Source organism: Serinus canaria, chromosome Z, assembly GCF_022539315.1.
Source record: "Serinus canaria isolate serCan28SL12 chromosome Z, serCan2020, whole genome shotgun sequence".
Classification (NCBI taxonomy): domain Eukaryota; kingdom Metazoa; phylum Chordata; class Aves; order Passeriformes; family Fringillidae; genus Serinus; species Serinus canaria.
Window position 1 is genome coordinate 47,643,563 of NC_066343.1, and position 23,224 is coordinate 47,666,786.

The window sequence follows — 23,224 nt, forward strand, 5'->3', positions numbered from 1 at the left end:
CAGACAGTCAGAAATCCTGCTGACTGTCCAATTTACAAGAAACAGATTATGTCATTTTGATAACGCTCCCTCCTAGGTTCACATACCCAAGTGTTCAGACAAATTCAGACTTTCTGCTTTCTGTGAAACATTGAAAAAGGTCAAGATACCAAAGACGGGAGAGAAACAGAAAGACAAGAAATGAAAGTACAGTACTTATCAACTCTGCATTTTAACATTAAGCTATGTGAGTATCTTTGAGTTTATTCTGTTGTGTTCAGAAAAATACAGAATATATTCTTGATTCCTATGTATGAAACAATGGGGTTCAAAATCACATCAACAGGAAAATGTTGTAATTGTAGTAAAGCATTTATTTATTTATTTTAAAACATTATTATATGCTAGAACATTATTTCAAAATAAAAGCTATAATATATTCATTCAAAACTAGGCTGTTAAGCATATATATTTAAACTCTAATTTTCATACACACAGTGAAAGAAATTTATATTTTACAAGCAGCTATTCTTAACAGACTTATTAAAAACATGTTTAAAAATAACTGCCAAAATCTGTCTCTTTAAATATACAAAATATCCTTTCTGTGCTGAAGATTCCTCCCTCAAAAGCCAAAAATATCTAAGTCAATAGCTGAGTCCACATCAAATCCTAGTGCAAACAGCAGTGACATAAAAATGTAAAAGCACTGTACAAAGTAAGTACAGCCCTTTTGGTCTCAGTACTGTACAAACCTGGTTTTGTTTTAAAAATGTTTTATAAAAACTGCTATTTTTGAACTTAACATCCTTTTCTATGTGTAGAAAAAAGTGAGCCACTGACATTACCTCTGTTTACTAAAATGTCTCCTATTCAGAACTGTGAATCAAAGAATTCAAAGGGAATTTTACCAGTTATTTCAATGAGAGGCTGAAACTTCTCTTCAGCATATAATTTAGTAATCTCTCTTGTTTCCCACTGGTTTTATAATGCAAAATATTACAAATTCTTAAATACACTAACTGCTGAAATCAGAACTCAAGTACTTCAGATTACAAGGCTGGTGTATGGATTAGTTCACTGTAAAATGGAGTGTTCAATTAAAAAACCCAATAGCAAATAATGCTGCATGCTTTTTAATCAAGAACCCTTTCTCTTCTCTTGCTTCCTTTACAGTCCTTTCTGGCATTTCTTCTGGAATGAGCTTTTTAAGAAGGTGCGGTATCCTGGATCATCCACATATTCATTCTTAAAGCGAGAACTCAATACTCTCTGCCTTTTCTTCTCTCCCAAGATAATATCTGCTCCATAAAACGTGTCTTCAAATCTCATGTCAGAAGCTGTAGACTAAAACCAGACATTAATTACACATACATACAATTTTTATCTTTCCATATTTGGCATGTCCTATTCAGTATTAAATTCTCCATGTCTGTAGTGTTTATTGGAAACAGGTAACTAACATCTGTTGTTAGTCTAGATTCTATCCAGTCATGATAATTCTAGGTGACAAAACAGTGACATGGAAGTGATGCAACTGTTGGGCAGGTTTGATCCTAGCAGTATCATGCAATATTCACCACCTTGTGTTATTCAGGAAAGTTTTAAATGCAAGGTACTATGTCATGAAAAGAAGCCTGGGCACTGCCTAATTTGCGAAGAATCAGGGTCACAGTTTGGTCACTTGTCATCACATTTACACCAGTTGGGAATCCCCACTAACAAAGCAGTGGAACAACAAACAGCAAGCCATTTGGGTAGAATCAGGCAAAATATTTTGGACCAACTTACACTGCTGGACCACGGAAGAATTCCCAAGATTAAGAAAAACATAATTTAGAAGAAAGTGGTGTCTTTTACTTCAACAGATAGAAACAGGATCATAGGCCACCTTTAACTTGCACGGTGTTCAGCACGAGGAGGGGAAGAAGGTGTTGGGCATGGCTTGAGGACTACCCTGTATATTTCTAGAATTTAAGGCACTAGTAAAAAATCAGGCAGAAGTCTCAATAACAGCTATGATGGTTTTTATTCAGCTGACCAAATTTAATGTTTTTAATCTACAATTAGCTGCCTAATGAAGTTAATACACAAATAAATAAAAAGACATTGATTCCTAAAAAATAAATTTTAAAAACAATAGCACAAACCCCATTATTATTATTATTATTATTGGTATGCTTTCCAAGTATAATAAAAAAACCCATTAGATGGGTTTTTTAACATTTTCCAAGACATCTATCTTAACCCTAGTCAAGACACTGAAAGATTTGTGCATATATCCCAAATTCACTGACATAAAGGTTTCTTAACCTAGAATATTTAACCCGTGCACTTTACATCAGAAAGACCTGTCTTAAAACAGGTAAAAAACAGTCATCTCTTCCAACAAATGTATGGAGGTACTTTCCCTTTTCAACCTCTACGAGTTATGCTTCCTGTGAGTTCAACACTTTTCCACTAGGCATACATACATAAAAATGTAGCTGGTGGATGCTGTTTGAAACAGCAGGAAACTTTAAAAAATGCAGCAAAGATTTGTTTTTAAAACAAAGACTGTGAAATGCTGATAAATCCTGCCAGCAACATTAATGAGTTTTGATCAGTTATATTGTTCCTTACAAGAAGTTAATTGCCTTTTTATTAAAGTAAGGCTTTTAAAATCACAAAGCTCTGAGAAGTTGGAAATTTTTTTAAAAACAATACCTGTTATAAGCATACTGAAAGAATAGAATGTCTGTCAATTTAAATGTTTACTAACTTGGTCATTCCTGATCTGACAGATCATACAAACACGTCCCTTTTAGGAGAAAAGAATTATGTCTGACAACAGCATTTGCCTGTACTGGAAGAACAACTAACCATCTCACTAGCAAATGGAGACACATCCTAACTGGGCTGATTTAGCCACTCTGAAGAGCACAGGCTTCACAAAACATGAGTATGTTTAAACTGAAAATCCAACATAAATCCTAGTATAGTGTTATTGGTCTTTTGAGCATGTATACGTATTACAGAGTTAGCATCAGCAAATACTCACAAAACGGGCTTTTACTCTCTTAGGAAGCTCTTCATCCAGTGTATATATTTCTTCTCTCTTCATTACTATTTGAGAACCGTCTTCAAACTCCACCTAATTGAAAAAAAATGGGAATTTGAAAACAAAATTATAATTAACTCTTGCAGGAAGTTCCTGGAAATGTTTGAAAATACTTATGTAAGCAAAGAAGACTTATATACAGACATTTTGCTATCTGTTTTAGCATAAAATTATGCTGAAACTTAAAAAATGTTATTTCTTCGGAATTGCAACATATACTTCATTGAAAATAGTATCTGAGCAAAGAGACTTCAAAATCAGCACTGACACATATATAATGAAGTAAAAGATTTTAGATTAGGAATGCTGAACAGTAACAAGAGAGGCAACATTATTTTGCAGGAGTGACATATTAAAATGTCCTTGTGTCATTTTTATTTGTCTCTAATTTTTTACTTGCTTCTGATAAATAAAAAATTAATTTTAACATCCCCGTGATTCAAGGTTGAGGAAGACCATGTCAAAGAAAGTGTGAGTGACAACTAAGGAAATACCAGTTAACAGAATTTTATTGAATCTGATGGAATTTCTTTTAAATGCTCTGTTCAGAAGATGAAAAGCTTTATCATGCTTAGGTTTAGATTTAATCCAATATGAACCCTGTTAGCAGAAAATGAGAAAGGAAATGTAACTAGGTGTGAGGAATGTTAAAATGCTGAGGCTTTGAAGCATTTAAGCTTTTTCCAGTAGCTGCTGATTTTTTCCTCTAGTTTAATACTTCATCTAATAGTTGTGAACTTCAGCTATTATCTGTGACTGCAGTTTAGGTCCCACAGAAACTATAATTTAAATTTTGGTATAAAATTAGAAGTCCCATTCTACATCCTTAGGTGATTTAATGAGACTATGTCACAATGACAACAGCACACTTGACTAGAAGAATAAGCACAAATACAAACATGGGAGAATACTGACTTATCAAAAGTATTATTACAGATACAAATGAACAATCATGCATTTGAACTTGTAAATGAACTGTGTTTTTTTCAAATTAAAAGCTTGCTGTAGCTGAGTACGTCAGATAATATGTGAACAGAGGAAAAATCCATATATCCATTCTCAAAAGCCAGGATACAGACTATAATCTTTTTAACTTCTTTAAAAACAATATTTTCACTGCAATTATAAGGCTGCACAAATCTGGAATGCACTTAAAATGCATAGAGTATACAAATGGATAACAAAGTCACAAGAGTCATCCTTACTCCTTTCTGCTCCTGTTACTAACCCCATAAGGCTACTCTGTTAGCAGTATGTTAGAGGAACTTAAAAGTCAATTTGCCTTAAGCTTGTTTAATTAAATGATGGCAATCCAGGTTGCAGGAACAGTCTTTCTGCTATTCCTGCTCCTTCCTGCGCAATACATTTGGTAATGTTTTTGCATAATGCAGTTGGTAATAATGTTTTTTGCATCCCTGGTGAAAAAACTGGGTAGGAAATTAACTCAGACACTCCATGTGATAAGAAAATCTCTTCTTAAATGGTTAGTATATTTGCTTTTATAGTACGCAAATACTATAAAACAGTAGGATTTAGTAGGATGCAAATACTTCATACCAGAGAATGCCATGCTTGCAGTATGAAATATATTGCACATTTACAATGAAGAGTAAATGGAAGTTTTTTTAGGTATAATCCAGTATATCACACTAGAAATAATTTGCCTACACTGGATAGTAAACACAAGAGCTTCTCTAAGACTTTCAATAGTATCATGATTCATGCAAAATATAAACCGACAATCTCTAATAGCTCCAATTCAATTCAGATTGCAGATCCTACATTTCAAATCATCAATTTTATCAAGTAAGTTATTTCACTTGGATTCTGCTGCTGTACTGAGTGATATGTTACTATCTTCATGAGGTTTTTTTCTACAAGCACATCATAAATTAAAGGAAAAGCTGTTAGAAAGCAATTAATGAAGTGAATGGATAATTTAATAAACTCTTAACTCAATTGTGAACCTCAATATCAGAAATCATCAAGATATCAGATGTAGATCATATAATTTCACTTGAGCACCTGCTTCATTAGGCAGGTTTAGCTCTGCTTAGGGATTGTGTAGGATACTGGCTGACAAATGAAAACTGTATGACACATATTCTGGAGCACTGTGTCATAGCTCCTGCAAGCTCAAGTACTGCTGCATTTGGTACAAATGTCTGATGAACATGACAAAAAATTCACAGAATTTTCCAACTAGAACAGATTTGCTTTATGAGATCTAAGAAATCATGCAAAAGACTAGGTAAGAGAATCTCAAAGGTGCAACACAGATCACAGCAGATGAAAATAAGCCTTTGTGTATGTGTGAGTCCTGGAAGCTTTTAGACACTGTTTAGGAAGACCAGAGGAAGAACTACTAGTATGTCTTGAAGTTAATCTTGCACCCTTCCTGTCATAAACTTTTTGTAATCTGTGGACACAGGCAGCCTCCTCTCTCATCCTGAAGACAAAATACTTGCTTGTCTCTATGGTTCTTTGTATTGTAATATGGACTCCCTCTAATCTTTAAACTTTGTCATTTCCCCCCATGACAGGGATTGTTAGAGGCAATTTACAGGAATTTATGTTTGTTATGCTCAGGAACTCTAAATCTTGCTGAGCCTCCACATGCTTATCCATTTTCCTTAAACAAAACTCATTTCATCATGTTATTCAAGAGGTCTAAAATAAGACATTGTTTGTTTTGACTAAGTCAGATTCCTTCAAATATGAAAGACAAAAACATTCATCTAATTTACCTCACAGTATTCCTCAGAAGACTAGTTGTTGAAAAGATTAAATGATTTGAAGATTAATGTTACTATAGAAAAATAATCTTCATACTTTATAAAGAACTTTTGACCTTCACAACACAGCTGCTAAATATAAGGGACGAGGTAAGATTTAGAGACCAGTTCAAGACTTTAGGCATTTGAGCGCTTGAATTCGATTGCAAGCCATTGGAAAAGTGAGAAGGTCAATGCAACAAGTAATTTAGCTTCCCTGTGCCTTAATTTATCTAGAGATATAACAGTAAATTTGCCATTTTGGTACAGTAATGTGAGGCCCCCCTGATGAAAAGAGTTACGTAAGTGAAAATGATTACAAATATATAAAAGAAATGGATCTAGGTCCTCATTCTTTCAGAAGTGCTATTATTATTGTGATTGTTTTATTGCAGTTTCTACTATTCACTTAGGTACTCAAAGCTGCTGACTGATTTTTCTCAAAGGCAAGCCCAAAAAACCCTGTAATTGTTACTCTGAAATAAGAAGTCAGCTTTTAAGCTTTGCCTTCAGTGTTCAGTTCCCTTTTGCCTTTGATGAGGATAAAATGCTCCTAAGATTAATTAATTAAAAAATGCCTCAGACAAATTAATGTTCTGCTCTTCTTCCTAGTGTCCTCCCTTCCAACTTCTTATGAAATGCCTCAGGTTCATTGCAGGCTCATACAATACTTAATCTTATGTCATTAATCTTATAATTAGCCGTGAACTTACAAAATGAAAGTAAACAACTTGCAGAAAATACCAAATGTCATCTTTCAATCTTTATGTTCCACCTCTTTACCTGAGTTCTTAAAAAAAGCAAGTAATTTTCTTGATTTTGTAAGACCAAGTTAAACTTCTCTCCCAAACAGTGCCCAGCACTTGCTACCAGGTTAGAAAGTTTTACATATTAGTTAAAAGTGTGGTGACACTTACAATAAGAATTCACACTCCAGCCTTCTTCCTTTGAAAGTGTGGCTGGCCACGCCAATGCTAGAGCCAAAGGAGCCATTTACAATAAAGACATTCTAGCAAGTGTGTGGTAATAAACATAGATACTCACCTGATACATGTGAGCTGTATTTGTTCCCAGATACTTTGCACCATACAGTTTTCCATCAGGCCATTTCACCTGGACAACCTCTCCCTCTGCAGGTGGACCCAGCCTTAGGCAATCTCTGCTCTATTTAAAAAGAAGATGGATTCTCAAATCAGTGAGTGAACCACTGCACTGAAATTACTAGTAAGATGCTTTTACAACTTAGTAATTGGAAAAGATTTATTACCATGCGTGTTTCAAGTTTTATAATCCTGCTAAAAGCCTAATGCTAATGTTCGCCCTTATGAAAATTAAATACTGACCAGAGAAAAACTCTTTACAGCTTGATGCTGCATTGGCAAGACAACATATGCATAAATCAGATAGCTATCAGCAACTGTGATACACTTCGACCAAAATTAATTTCTAACACACATTGAAAATAAGGATCACTAAAGCGCAATTGCATATGTGCAACAGCTTCTCTTTTACATATCCAAGTAATTCATGTTTCGTTAACCACAGCACATTTTTTGCTGGATGCTATCTTTGCTGACTGAAACATACATGGATCTAACCATAAATGCCAATGAGTTTTTTGCATAGCTGATGGAGGAACACTAAAAGAATCCAAATGCTTGCAAAATAGTATTAGGGGGAAATATTTTCTTCCATGGGATATAAAGCATTTTTGTTCCTATGGTTTGGTCAACTTTTGTGCCTGACTTGTTGAGCATGTCAGAGCATCAGTAGCTGCAGCATGTTCTTGTAATGGTTTCTTTTGTCCCGTATGTCTCAGTCTGACCTAAATGACTCATTTTCAGAGCATGCCAGCCATACACTCATAACAGCAAGTGCTCACATGAGGAAATAAGACAAAGAATACAAAAATTATGTGACACATCTGGGCTCTCCAATTCTCTGTTCAAATCCTCACTCCAACAAAGGCATCTCTACTTCATAGTGACTACATCACAAGACCTGTCATGTAAATTAGTGCTAACTGAGTGGTATTCTCCTGGGTATGAGGGGACTTATTCAGTGATTACATTACCTGAGCTCGTAAGTGGTCTACAGTGGGAAGAGAGAAGATAAAGACAAGGACTCAGGTATATGGCCTCAGTGACAGGACCTGGCGCTATCTCAGGTTGCCACAATAGTATCACTGTTTTCTTAGATTTACGTAGAAAAACTTAAAAAAAAAATTGTGTTCTGAGTTGAACAATTCACTTCCAACAGAGGCCAATGATCATCATGACAAAGAAAATATGGGAGTAAAAATGCACTCCAGTGATCCTCACTTGGACATTATCTTGATGTAATATCATTCTAGCCAAATCCAACCTTTATAAACTGAGTTTTATCACACGTATCTTAATCCATGAGATTGATTCAACATGGGATAAAAGAAATTAAAAGCTGGATTTTCACAGAAACACTTCCCTGCACGACAATACTGTCTCTGTCACCCCTCAGGTGTTGTGCAAAGGCTTTAAAATATGCCCTCGTGTTTGCCTGGCAAAGGTTGCTGTGATAAACACAGAAAGAAATATTCTTTCAACGTCATCATACATTTGGAATAGGTGGAATTACTGTATTACCCTTCCCAATATTTTCAGGAGAGACAGGAAGAAAGGGGAAAGGATGGCTGTTGTAGTAGAATAATTATAACTTTGCAGGGGACAGGGATTACTAAATGCTATCATGGCTCTGACTATAAATTAAATTAGACTATATTCTTAGTTGCTCTCTTCTCAGTATGACTGTCTGTTGTGGTGCGCATCCAATTTCCAGTTGTGTTATCTTCCCTGTTTGTATTGTTCTCCCCATTTTGTAATGTTCCCCCCAGTTGTAATCCTAAACCTATTTTGATGGTTCAGTCCTGGTTTCCCCCTATCCCTGAAATGGTTCCCTCCCAGTCTGGTCATACTGCCAAGCCCTTGTCTCCACCCCCGTTCCCTTAGCAACCATCCCACTTGTTACATTTTCCCCTTCTCCAGAGCCCTGTCCATCTCCCAGGGCCCTGCCCATTTCTCCAGAAACTTCTCCCTTCCTCAGAGAGTGATTGGGCAAGTGCTCTGAGGCCCCTCCCTAGCTCTTGTATCATTGGTTCTCGTCTGTGTCAGTTATGTCCGATTCCCCTCCTCAGTTTCCCCCATTGGTTCTTGTACCTATGTTCCACCCCCTTTATATACTGCCGTTACCCTTTGTTCTCTGCCTTTTCCCGCCTGGACCCCCTGGAGACAATAAATCCCTGGACTGCACCAAGCGAGGGAAGGTCCTCTTTTCTCTTAAGCTTCTCCGCTTTTGCCGCTCCTCTCGATATTGCTGCTCTGTCGAAGGTGCTGCCCAGATGCCCCGGCGAATTAAGGTAGTGCCCCTAGCTGCTAGCGGCTGCTGTGCTCCCAGCTAGCCGGCGCCGCCTCCCCCCAGCTCTCAGGGGAGTAAAGTGCACTCGATGCAGCAGCGCGGCAACTGTCAAAATGGTTATTATCATTATGATACTTCTTCCACTATTTATTGCAAAAGTGCAAAAAGGAGTCTTGGCTAAGTGTCTTGAAATGAACTTTTAAAATGCATCATGGAATGGAATAAATTTCCTGAAAACAAACAATCTAACAACAATGTCAAGCCTAACATTAATTTTCCAAGAACAAAAGCCCAGCATGAATTACTCCCTTTGCAACTTCCACAAGAGAAAAATATCTCATGGACTCTAGGATAGCTAATGGAATTGCTCATTTGGAAAATTAGAGTCCTCATGCAAATAACTAGACAAATGACAACCTCATTCTTCATGTATCATCACAATGTCTTAGTCTATGGAACAATATTTGGTAAATTGGTACTAGTTTTTATTCATTCCTACCAGAACTCCTACCTTTTATTTTCACAGGATCATAACGATTTGAGATTCTCTTTTTACTGCACAAATAATTCTTAAATTTTTTTTTTTCCTTGGGAATGATAAGACCCATTTCTTAGACTGACAAAATGGCAAAAATGCAACCTCACTTTTTTCTCAGGTAACAAAAAGTCAGACAGCATATGGTTGGTATAGAAATCCTTCAACATCCCCATACATCTGTAAAGAACTCACAGTGTGGGCTCAATCTACATTCAGCTTATAAACAATGCACATTTCCCATACAATTACATAATGTATTACCTTATTTATAGAAATGGACAAAGCATCCCCATCTGTACTCAAAATACAATTCACTTACAGGTCCAGCTTCACATTCCTGCTTTTGCACAGCTCAGAGCCCCAACTCCAACCATGACTAGGTATCTCTAAAGATGAATGCTTCAAGGCCTCCCTGGGCCATTAATCCAAGCATTCAACCACTCTCACAGTGAAAGAGTATTTTCTTAAGTGAAGAAAAATCCTGTGTTGAGGGATTTCCTGTATTTCAGCTGGTACCTGATGTCTTTCTTCCTGTCATTCTGCATCACCAAGAAGTGTGTGGCTTCATCCTCTTTACTTCCCACAACACATGTTGACACATTTGGATGAGATCCTTCTGAATCTACTGCTCTCCTGAACAGTCCCAGTTCCCTCATATCATAGATGCTTCAGTTCCTCCATCACTTTCATATCCTTTTACCATATTTGTTCCTCTATGTCCACAGCCTTCTTGTATAGTTAAGATCATAATTAGACACATTACTGGAGATATGGTCTCCCCACTGTTAGGCTTACAGCTATTCAAAAGACACTTCAAGAGCATAACCTTTAATTAATAATAATAATAATAATAATAATAATAATAATAATAATAATAATAATAATAATAATAATAATAATAATAATAATAATAATAATAATAATAATAAATGATGAAAGTTTTCTTGTTTATTAAAGGTAGTACTTTCTGAGTTTAGAAAGCATTTATTTTGGAATTCATTATATACACTAAACTAGAATAGTAAGCAATCTTTTTGCAATAGATGTTGGAAATCCATTTTGAAATACTGGGGTTGTCTTCTATGCTGTCATGAAGGAATTCACATGCAAAGCACTGCAGATAAAGAAGACATTTTTTTCTATTTTTCTTCTGATATTCTGTTTTTTTACCAGAGAGGTTGGTTTGATTTATTAAGGCCGGACACTGAATTTGCAAGTAACAAATCCAATGGCAGTGGCAGCTCATGGTTCACACAGATAGGAACTGTGGAGTCACACTAATAAAACAGAAGGAAGACTGAACCTGAAGCATGCACTGGAATCTAGGAACTTAAAATGTTGCAATTGTGACACTTGAAGAAAATACCTTCAAATACGTTTAAATGCTTTCCTAAATTACGGCAAAGAGGTATAGATATTCTGGTCTAAGATGAACTTACTAACTATTGAGACTATTCTCCTAAGCTATCAAAAACTGAGGTACCTTGGATGCCTACAATTTTATTCAATAATGTTTCCCTGATTATTTGGTTATTAAATCAGCTATCTCAAACTCAATAATTTTTATTTTAAATTGCAAGACTATAAGAGCCTTTGACTTCTTTTAGATTTCATCCAAAGGAGCCAACTGAAAACAAGTATCTACCCCCTGAACCTCTATATGCGCTTGCAGGATCAGTGTTCCTTTCTCTGTAAACCATGCACTGGTTTGATTCCACCTGATGAACTTGAAAAGGTACTAGTTTATGAGCCCTGGTGATATTCAACCTAGAGTCCAAAGGGAAATAGCTGGTGCTTTTACCAAGCCACTCTTTGTCATATTTGAAAATTCAGAGTAGTCAGACAAAGTACTTGGTGACTGTAAAAGGAAGCATCTCTCCTATTTTTCAAATGAGGAGAAAGTAGAGTCAGGAAAATATAGAGCTTTGAGCTTCACCTCTGTGCATGAGATGATCATGGACCAGATCTTCATGGAAGACATACTAAGGCACATGCAGGTGATCCAAGACAGCTAGCATGGCTTCACTAAGGGCAAATAATGACTGACTGATCTAGAGGCCTTCTGTAATGGTGTCCTCGTTCTGGCCAGGACAGGGTTAATTTCTGCAGTAGCGAGGAGGGACCATGAATAGGGCCTGTAGGTTATTCTATACCACCTCATGTCATTGCTAGGCACAGAGAAAGAGACTCTCTTCTGTGGAGGAGGAGTTCAGTCAGTGTGGCACAGGAAGCTGTCTGGTCTCTCCTAGTCTACTGCTGAGGAGGGCACTGGTCATGGTATCTCAAAAACTTGTTTAAAAATAAGAAAATGTGGCCAATATGGCATCTTTTATGGGAGGTATAAACCAAACAGTATACAAATGTTTAAACCTGATGCAGAAAACAATAATATTCTAATAGAAAATCACCAGCACTAGTCCATTCAAATCAGGGGTCCATTACATCACCTGCTTCTTGTTAATTGCTTGGATGATAGGTGATTCCAGCCTAACTCAAGAGAGCATTCATGAGTTGTGATGATGAAGATCCCAAACTTGATCCTGCAATTGACAACTTAGACTAGTGTGCTTGCTTTCAAAGCTGCTTTTTCCCTCCCCCTTATGCATAAGCATTCTGTAGGTCTCCTATGAAAATGAATAATATCTATATTCATTTTGATCAGATCAGAGTGGGAGATCAGGAAACTCAGTTCTCACATCTGTGCTCTTAAAATGAGCTTACTAGGGGAGAAAATAATGGTATTTTCCTCAGTGTCCCCTAGCAAACATTTCTGTGTCTCCTTGACACTCCTGGCTTTCACTTCCTGATTTTCTTTGTTTCAAAAAACAAGGTACAAAATGCTCCACTGTTTATTGAAATTGTTGTCAAATACCACTGATGGTATAATTGACATAAACAACACAGGTTAAAAGTGGTTAACTGTGACCCTTGCAACAGGTTTTGTGAACTAGTACAAACTTCTAATCTGTTTTTTGCTGTACAGCATTGTAAACACAACAAGAGAATAAAATATGCAGAAATTTAATAAATTATTTCACTTAGAATAAAAATATTAGAATAAAAATACAGACTCTGACTGGGAATATTTTTCCTGAGATGCTATGAGTTTAAAGATGGTTGAAACCATCTTAGCTCAAATACAGTATTTGTGACAATTATTTTAGCTGAATGCATTTCTCATCTTTCAAAATCACTCTATTTCTGTATCATATGACACCATAACCCTCTAGGAAGACATAATTCAATCACTCAACAGCAGTTTTCCAGAAAGACTGTGTAAGAATTCATTTTATAGAGCTGCCACAGCTTTCTGTTTTAGAAAGTTCTTCCAACTTTCCAACAGTATGTTTTTGTCCATGCAATCAAGCAAGATGGAATGGCAAAAGGCAAAGGTAAGCAGAAGCTTGGCTTCATCCCCATAGCATGCCTGGTGAAACAGATCTTTTCTGTATTGTTCCACCCCTGCTGCAGAGGGGCCATGGCACAATATTTTAATCCTCCTCCTAGCAGACTGAAAGCTCATAATCTAGCCCTGAGGTTGCAAAGATCAAAGAGAAGCAGATATTGAAAAGACTGACTAGAAAAAACTCAGATTCTGAAATTGCACTAAACTTGACTTTCCTAAGTATCTACATAATATTTTTACTCTAAATCATGCTGTGTTCATAAATTTATACATATTGTTAGAATCAATCAGAGAAATAGAAATTGTTCATTTTCTGTCATCCCCTGCATTTCTTAAATAGCTAAGAATAGTTCAGATCTTACTGTTAGTCTATCTAACCAAAATTTGCAGAGAGAAAGCCATTGTATTGACTTTTATCCTAGAAATGTCATGGTTTCTGTAAAATAATTTTAAATTAACGCACAGTGTCCAAAACTCAAAACACCAAAAACCTCTGTCCTCTTATATTTGAGAAACTGAAATGCACTTTACAGCAAACTGAATTCATAACACATTCATTTCAATTTAAAACAAATTAGTATGCTTCTGATAATCACAAAATTAACAGTAAATTCTCACAACACAGAAAAAACATGCTAAGTACATCTGATTTTCACCGGTAAGACTTCAAGTGGGTTTCTAGTCCCTAGATTTTAAACATGAAAAACGGCCTGATTATTTGGCTTTTGCACAGAAATGGTCCTCATGGTTATTCCATCTGAACTGCAGGACTAGCTATTAAATGTTCCCCTTAAATTAGGACCTGAGTTAAATTTACTATCCTACCTCATTGCTACTAGGGTACACATAATTAGATAGTGCTCCCTGTACCAACAGAAACCAGATGAAGACCAGATGAACATCAGGAAGTGGCCTTTCCAAGGCCATTCTGCAAAAGAGCTTCCAAATTTTCTTCTCTGCCTACATTCTTTCAGCTAATATTAACTTTCAACACGAATGCTAGTGATTAAGCTTCCACAGTCCTGCTCACTGGTGATTGTTTCATACAAGGAGCATGACTAATGCAATTACAACCAATACCTCCAATTTAGAAAAGCTGATCATACAGAAAAATACCACATCACAACTGCAAACACTGAATATATCTACCCACACCATTAAAGTGCAAGTGGAGAAACAAATTGTGGAAAATCTCTGAAACAACCACTAATCTCAATAGACTGTCGAACTGTTTCTCTTTCCAAAGCTGATAGGATATACTAGTTGATGCAAATTTTTAGAAACGCAGAATTAGGTCTCATATGTTCCAAGACAATTTGAATGGAAAGGAGAGTGGTAGCTAATTTGTCACAGTCAGATTTTTATCTAAACAGGAACAGCAATTTACACAGTGCATTAGCATTTGAAAGAGAAGGCCTGATTCCCAGGAGTGCAGTTCCGGATTTGAATTGGTATAAATTCAGTGAAATCACCAGATTAACAGAATAGTTACTGTAATTCAACAAATTTAGCTTTGAATCACAAAATGGGAGTATAAAAATACTTTAAATGGACATATAATATGTTGTCTTTAAAATATTACTGAATGTTCTCCTACAAAGTGAATATATCCTTTACAAAAGAAAACTGGAATATAAATGGGACCATGCATTCTCACATAAATCTAAAAATGTCTTATTTTCTATCCAGCTTAGAAAGTTACTATTTTAACCATTGCATTGCCTTTCAGTGAAGTGTTAATAATACAAATTAGCATTATACATCATGTATAATGCTTATTGATAGACACAGAATTGCCCAGAAGACAACTCAAACCATTGGAGAATGCGACTGAGGATGTCCAGGGTCATACTGGGCATCACAATAAGGCACAGTAGAGAGGACACTAAAGGGCACAATACACTCTTATGGGACAAAACTGAGCGTCAGCAGGAGGAAGCTGAAGTTTCCATGGACACCCAGATGTCTAATTAGCTACGAGTAACAAGGCTTCTGTAGGGCAGCAGAAAATCCTATCTTATGCTTAGACCAAAGTCAGATGAGACTGAATGCTACACCAGTGCCTCCTATCCTGCCCACCTGTGTATCTGCTCCCTGTAAATCCGTTATAGTCAGATAAGTACAAAGACCAGATCATGTGCTGCTCCTGCCCCCTCCTTATGCAACATAGACACAAAGGAAAATATGAGTCTTCCAACACTTCCTCCACTGACCACTGGTAAGTCTAGTAATAACCTTCTTCTGCACAACTAACAGATGAAAAAATTCTACAATTCCTGGATTTTCTCAGAAAAGAGGTGGGAGGTGAAATAACACTCCTATCCCAATCCTAGCAGTCCCACCTTATCTCAAAAATTCATGTGCAAATTCTAGTAATTTCACCATGCTCCATAGGCTCATCACAACTGTACTCATTGTGGTCCCGGACAAGGACACACACTGTCTTTGCAAACGTAAGAAATGTTGTAATATATTTCTTTCTCTCACCTGCCACACTGCAAAGTCAGCCATCTTATCATGAACTGAAAAGTAATGATTTATCTTCCATTTTGTTTCTCCTACAAGGCATTTTGCATTACCTCTCCTGTGAGGCAATACCTTCAACTCATCAAACATCATTATGGTTAAGGACCCATAAAGCATTTCATCATAAAGTGGAAAGGCTATTCTACAAGGAAATGGTACAAAGATAATACTTCTATTTGAGGCTTTAATTTGCCTATAATCTGTTCAATATTCATTTTTTATGCTTATCTATTAAGTTGCCTGTCTTTCTGCTGTAATAGGAAACAAAAAAGCAAGAGCAACAAAAAAATTATTCATGTTCTCCATAATAAAGTGAAATTAACTCACTAAAATCAAGAGTACTGTACAACAAGTCTTAGATTAAAATAAGGCTACTACATCTGTTGATGCTTTGTAGCTCCAAGAGTTAAACAGTGGGAAAAAACCCTTCAATCTGCAGCCTTAGACCTTAGTTTTTGGTTTTGAAATAGCTTGATTTTAACTTACTAAGACCATAGTCTTCAAAACAGGAATTAATTTGTATTGGTATTCAGAAGATGCAAACGATTATTCACATGTAAAAAACATACCATTCTGTGTATAAGCATTTGTAAATCTAGTGAAAAAGTTCACAACAACAAAAATGTGTTAAAATAAATTTTCCCTGTTCACAAACTCAATGTAAATTCTTCGTAACATATATAAATATTAAAATTATTGGAGTATTTCACAGAACAAGAATGTAAAATCCAATACTATCTCTACAAATCCATCAAGCCAGAAAAGAAACCAAAGTTTTTTCTGAGCTATGCCATGCACCTCTCAAATTTGCTTTCCAAAATTTTTCAGAATTACTTTTCAACAATCACATCATACAACTTGCTGAGTAGTGAGCTCAATTACACAGCAGTATTGTAATGTCACAAAAAACAATTGTACCAGCCCAACATGAATTGCACATTATTCAGTTTATAGACTCAATGTCACAGTTAAGAAACCTTTTAGAAAGTTCCTAAACAAATTATAATTAATTATGTCTTTTTTCATACAACATAAAAACAACTCCCACAACTTTTGACTAAGTTTATACTTACAAACACAATCTAGCCTCTTGCTACCTTCAGAAATTAATTACGTTCCTACTTCACCTTCTCAGAAAATGCTGGCCATGGCAGTAATGGAGTGCACCCAAAATCTATGGATTGCCCAGAAAATGTGCAAATTCTACCATTCTAATTTCCTTACCAATTTTTACAGATTTACATGCCATTATATTAAAACTTTATTAATAAGCAATTATTGTATGCCAGCAGTCAAATGGATCTTTCACAAAGATGCAGCAAACATTATTATTTGAAACTTTTATTTGAACAGATAGACAAACAGAAAAGGGTTGTCAGAAGACATAAAGAGAGAAAGGTATACAGAAAAGAAATCACTATGAAAAAATGCTAGAAACTAGTTAGGAATTCAGTCATGTATAATGGCAGAGAAGGCTGATAGAAGAAAAGTAACATGTGTCTTTTTTGTAAGACAGATTGTCAGAAGAACATAGCCCCTAGTAATTCCCTTGGGAATTACTAGGCTAGAATCAAAACCTCTCTTTTTTTAGATACAGGTGGGCATTGAATAGGCTCTCAAGACTTACATGCTAGCCAAGTATCTCAAAATGTCTATTGTTCAAGTATGGTTTTTCAAAAGCAGAGGCAAAAGTATTAACATAACAGATACTGAGAAGCTAACTATCACAAATGCAGAGACACACTTCCTGCACCAGTGGAAGTCAGTAGTCACTGTCAAAGTCATTAGAGAGAAGTTCCTGAAGAAAAGTAAGATTTTGTTCTTGAAACTACATTCTGAGCACTGACAATCAGAGATCTCAAAAGTGAGCTACCTTTTCTAATCTGGACATGCAAAAAGTCCCACCAAAATAACTGCACATTATAGTTTTCTACTAGTATTCCCTTTAGCTAGCCTGGAGAAAATAATTTTTAAAAACTGTCCAGCTAAATCCCATTTGTTCCGCATCTCAAAGGAGGATGAAGTTAATATGTTCTGTCTCTGTTTTATCTAATAATACACAATTGTTTTAGGAAAATCTGTATTCATCCTAACTCATTCACCTGTAAATTACCCCAATCAGTTCCCCTTGTCTTAGGTAATTATTAAGGTTATAAATGCCTTCACAGTTTCAAACCCCTGTGAGGGGTATATAGGCCAGGAAGGATCATGCAAAACCTTAGTAAGTCCATGATAAAAGCAGACAGAATTGGTAGCTTTACATGCACAGAGTACAGAGAATATGTGTATACAGTAGAGTGCATATACAATAGAGAGTGGGTCATATGATATTTACTTAAAACTTTTACTTAATAATTTTGTAGGATATGAAGTGAGCATATGTTGCCTGGGATAGTGGACGATTACAAAGAAATCCCTCACTTAAAAAGTTGTGGGTTATTTCATTAACAGATTCTTAAAACTACATTGCTATCACACTGACAGGTTTCTCTTCAAATACTAGTAACTAAAATGTGGAGCTTTTCCTGTTCTTTTTATTTTAACAAAGAAAACAGGGAATAACAATTTTAGATGCTGTAAAATCTAGGTGCACACAATAAGAAATTGTAGCCTTTGTAATAATTTCAGTAAAGTACTTTGGTTGTCAGAGTTCTCAAGAGCCCCATTCCTCTCTCTCCTGAGAGTGGCAAATTTAAAGTACTGATAGACAAAGAAAGAGAGTTTAATCTTCTCATTTTCTCTTCACACTGAGAGCTTTCTTGGGTCCTCAGTTGGACGAAGGTACTTGAAATAAGTATCAACAAAATTCTGTTAAGGATTCAGGTACCACTGCTGGTATGTTAAAATTCACTGCTTGGTGGTGCTTTTTTTATGCTCAATTTTTTTTTTCTCAAGATAAGGTGGCATCCACTTAAAAAGAACTAGTAGACAAAAAAAAATGAAGGAAAATGTTGGACAGAGCAATGTGATACAAAAATGAACTGAAATTATCTCTGGACAGAGAGATCTAGTTGGAGCTCAGGAAAGAAAGGAGAGTTTATCACCTTAACAAGAAGAAGCAGCCAGCTCAGGAGAACTACAAGGATGTTGTGAGGTTATGCAACGAGAAAATCAGAAGGACCAAAGCCCAGTACAATGTAATCTGTCTACTGCCATAAAAGACAATGAAAAAAGTTTCTGTAAACATTCATACCAAAAGGAAAGCGAAAAACAATCTCCATCCTTTACTGGATGCTGTGGGAAAACTTAATGACAAAGAATGAGGAAAATGCTGAAGTACTTAAATGCTTGCTTTGTTTCAGTCTTTAATACCAGTTGCTCTGTGAGAACCAGCCCCTTGAGCTTGAAGACAGGGGTAGGGAGCAGAATGAAACTCCAACAATACAATAAGAAATGGTCAGCAACCTACTACATCACTTAGACACACACAAATCTATGGGACTGGGTGGGATCCACCCAGAGGTACTGAGGGAGCTGGTGGAAGAGCTTGCTGAGCCACGTTGCATCATTTACTAGCAGTTCAGGCTAACTTGGGAGGTCCCAGTTGAATGGAGGTTGAAAAATGTTACATCCATCTTCAAGGTGGGTCAAAATATGAAATCAGCTAACTACAGACCTGTCAGACTGAGTGCCAGGGGAAGTGGCACCTTCCCTCAGTGCCAATGAAAGTCATAGAGCAGATCATCTCAAGTGTCATCAAACAGCATGTGCAGTACAATGACACAATGAGGCTCAGCCAGCAGCCGTTTGTGAAAGGCAAGTGCTGCTCCATCAACAGGATCTCCTTCTGTAACAAGGTGACAAGCTTAGTAGATAAGGAAAAGGGATGTCTGCCTGGACTTTCATAAAGCTTTTAATGTCATTTTACACAGCATTTCCCTGGAGAAACTGTGTTTCTGTGATTTGGACAGACACTTTTGTCACTGGGTAAAAAAACCTTCTGGAAATCTGGGCCTAAAGTAGTACATCCATCTGGGAGCTGGTAGCCAATGGTGGTCCCCAGGGCGCAGTACTGGGGCCAGTTCTGTTCAATAATTTCACTGATGACCTGGACAACAGGATCAAATGAATGGTCAGTCATTTTATGTGACTGCAAAATACCAATTTGTGTGGGAGAGTTGATCTGCTGGAGGGAAGATTCTGTGATTCTGTAAGGCTCTGCAAAGGGAACTGGAATCTGGACAGGCTGGATCAATGGGCCAGGCCCAGTGGTGTGAGGTTCAACCACAGTAAGTGCTGGGTCCTGCCCTTGAGTCACAGCAACCCCAGGCAGCATTTCAGGTTTGTAGAAGGTCAGTGGTGTCCTGGCCTGTACCAGCAATAGTGTGGTCAGCAGGAGCAGGGCAGGGATGGTTCCCTTGTACACAGCACTGGTGGTGGCCTTGGCAGTATTAGGTTAATGGTTAAATTCAGTAATTTTAAAGGTCTTTTCTTACCTATATGATTCTGTTAAGGCATTCAGATTACAGCTGTCTGAAAATTAATTTCCCAGTCCTGCTGTTGACAGCTGTAATCTGAATGCCTTAACCAGAACTAATACATATTTTTTAAAGAGGATGCTTTCTGGCTTTTATCAGAACCCCAGAAAATTGCCAAATTGTGGTTCTGCAAAAAATCCCCATGAACTCCTGAATATGGGATCAATTGTTCTTCCAAACACATCTAATTTCATCAACACTTAAGATCTCTTGCTTCTAAGGAATAATTACAGCAGCATTCCATAAGCTACCATGTTAAAACAATGTTACTTTATTTATAGATTTTAGTAAGTAAATTCTCTCTGGGTTGTGGACATGACTACCCACAGCGCAACTTCACCTTCTCAATGGATAACATCAACATTTATACGCTTGTAAGTAAACTAAAACACAGGGTGGTTATGTCTTGGCAGCAATTACACTCATTTTTGTTCACGTAGTTTTCTTGATAACAACCAGGTAAATCCATGATATCAAAGAATTCTCTATAAACTCATCACTGAAGGACCAGGGCACTTAAGGAGGCAAGAACTTGGAAGAATGCTGTTTCAGGAGATGTGTGCTCAGCTCTCTTGTAATCAGACCTTTCAACATATGCAAAGCATGCTTCACTCTGCAATTATCTTTTTTCTTCCTTGCAATCAGTATAATATGGTGATATCCATCTCCCCCCAAACATGGATACAGCAAAGTCTCCCTGTTCTTCTGTGATTTTAATAAGGTAACATGGGAACAACTTAATCCGAATCTTACACATATATGTATATAAAGCATATTGGCAGCCACAGTATATACAAAAACAAATAAATATTCTAGCTATATCTCAAGAGTAATAACTTCTAGCAAAATGCTACAATATGCCAGCGCCACAGCCATTAGGTATTGAAACAAAAACTAAAAAACAAAACAAAAAACCAAAACAAACAAAAACCAACCAAGCAAAAAATAAAGGAATTGTGTGATATCCTCCCCTAAATGATGAGACCAAAGAACTGAAAATCTTCCTGATGCATAATCTGTGAACTTACATCTGGCCTACTGGTCAGAACAGTAATGTTCTTGGTCATGTGCTAGGGGCTGTTTGACAAGTTACAGAGCATTAATGCTTCAAGAAGTGTCAAGTGGCACATACAAATGCTGTCTGTTGGTATCAGTTACTCAGGACTGCAGTATATTCACTCCCTAGTTGTGTGCATGCATCATTAAACTAACTGTGTAAGTTGTCATCTCATGTCCTTTAAGATATCATGTACCGTCCCCCTCACTAAAGTCCTCCCATGAATTACAGGAGGAATTTGTCCTGCTGTTGCTTCCAGGAAGAGACTGTATCCATATATTTCTTTACACCTCTTACACCTTCTGGGTTGAAGGAAAACAGGTGGCTAGCATATTCAGGTAACTCATAGATTTAAACCCTGTAGTTGAGGAGTGATTAGTCTAAGAAATCAGGTGCAACACCCAAGAAATAAATAATGTTGAAATTAAAAAATCTAAATATGTGTCTATAGTTAAAACACTTATATTTAGTAAATGCTAATAAAAACCAAGAGAAATACATATGAGAAGAGATCAAGGTATATTCTGATTTGGTTGTTATTGAATGCAAAGACAGTTTCATGAAGCTTCAAGACTGAACTTTTCCTGCTCCCTATCTTCCTCAAAAATAAATCACTGTGTCTGAACACTGGAATTCTGGTTTATTGTGAGCTGAGCTGAAATTATGTAGTGGATTCAGTACATACTGGAAGAGCAAAAAGCTCCTGCTATCTTTGTGAGCTGGTTGAAAAGTGAAAACAGATTAGAAAAATAAGTTCTTCAACAGGCAGCAACATCGCTTTCACACAAGATTTGATGAACAAGTCCTCCCAGTGGCACTAACACCTGATACGCACATTGCATAGATTAGAAAGTTTTAGTCTAGGAAGAAAAAAAACTATTTTTTTTTCAGTTCCAGTAACTGCTGCAGGTATATTACCTAATGAAAACACAACGACATTTCTCTAAGAAATGTGAAATTTGTTTGGTGTTTCCATCAAACAGTTGTATGTTGTTCATCTGCTGAGAAGCACTGAGGCATATCCAGACCTGATTACATTTATTCTTAGCTCCAGATCAGACTCCCACATCAGGACAACAAGCAGTTCCTCACCTTTGCAATACCAGATCCTTGATGTAGCAGGCATTTACAAAAGGGGTTTCTAAAAACAATAAAGCCACATTTACTTAGTATCTTGATCATTCTAAGTTAGAATGTCGTTGACCATTAATGCAAACTTTTGCAGTGTTTCACATTAAAGGAAAAATTTTCAAAGACATGTAAGAGAGATTTGGTGACTGACTTCTATTCAGACCACTGGGAGGTGAACAGTTCAATTCCCAAACACTGATCTGAAATGCTTCCTCTCACATACCATATTTTAAAAAGATGCTAGACTTTTCAATAACTAAGAAGCTTCTAAGAACAACAGTATAATTTCCACAGATATCTGTCAGTTAATGCTCCTTTCAGGAAAATATTAGGTCTGCAGAAAGCAGAAGAACTCAAAGACTTTCATAGGAGAAAAATGTGGAGCACTCCTAGTGGTTGTATCCCTTGAGCTGCAAGTCAGCATTCTCTGGCACTACTGTGTAAGCCAGGCTATTCCCCTCTACATACTGAACAGGACTAAGTGAAAAGCAGTCTTGCAACAAGCAGCACTTTTGTCTATCAGTGGTCCCTGGGGACTTTAACTTCTGAAAGTTAGTAGGAAGTACACCAAAAGTACTACCTTAGCACATAAAAGACTCAAGAGGATCATGAAGGTAAATGAGGATTAGAGTCACATCATGAGAGAGATGTCAAAGGGCATTTGACAAATACCACAAAGCTTAACATCCAATGGATTCATTGCAAATATGGAGAGAAACAGAATCTTTCTCCAACTGCAAATTTTGCTCATATGTGCGAAGTGCATAATGTGGTTTTTACCAGTTACGAGAGCCATGTTAGTTTATGAAAGTGCATAAGGGAAATTAAAATCTCAGTTGCGTTTT

At 36.6% G+C, this 23,224-nt stretch overlaps 1 protein-coding gene across 1 annotated transcript in view; it reads right to left on the minus strand.

Annotated features, from left to right (window-relative positions):
* Nucleotides 1-294: 294 nt before the first annotated feature.
* The window catches only part of KDM4C (lysine demethylase 4C), a 245,200-nt gene continuing 222,270 nt past the window's right edge, over nucleotides 295-23,224 (minus strand). Inside the window, exons 20-22 of the mRNA XM_050986882.1 lie at nucleotides 6,898-7,017; nucleotides 3,020-3,112; nucleotides 295-1,326 (exon numbers count right to left, since the gene is read on the minus strand). Of these exons, the coding sequence (XP_050842839.1) occupies nucleotides 1,150-1,326; nucleotides 3,020-3,112; nucleotides 6,898-7,017 (390 nt within the window). The 3' untranslated portion in view covers nucleotides 295-1,149. The remainder of the gene's footprint in view (nucleotides 1,327-3,019; nucleotides 3,113-6,897; nucleotides 7,018-23,224) is intronic.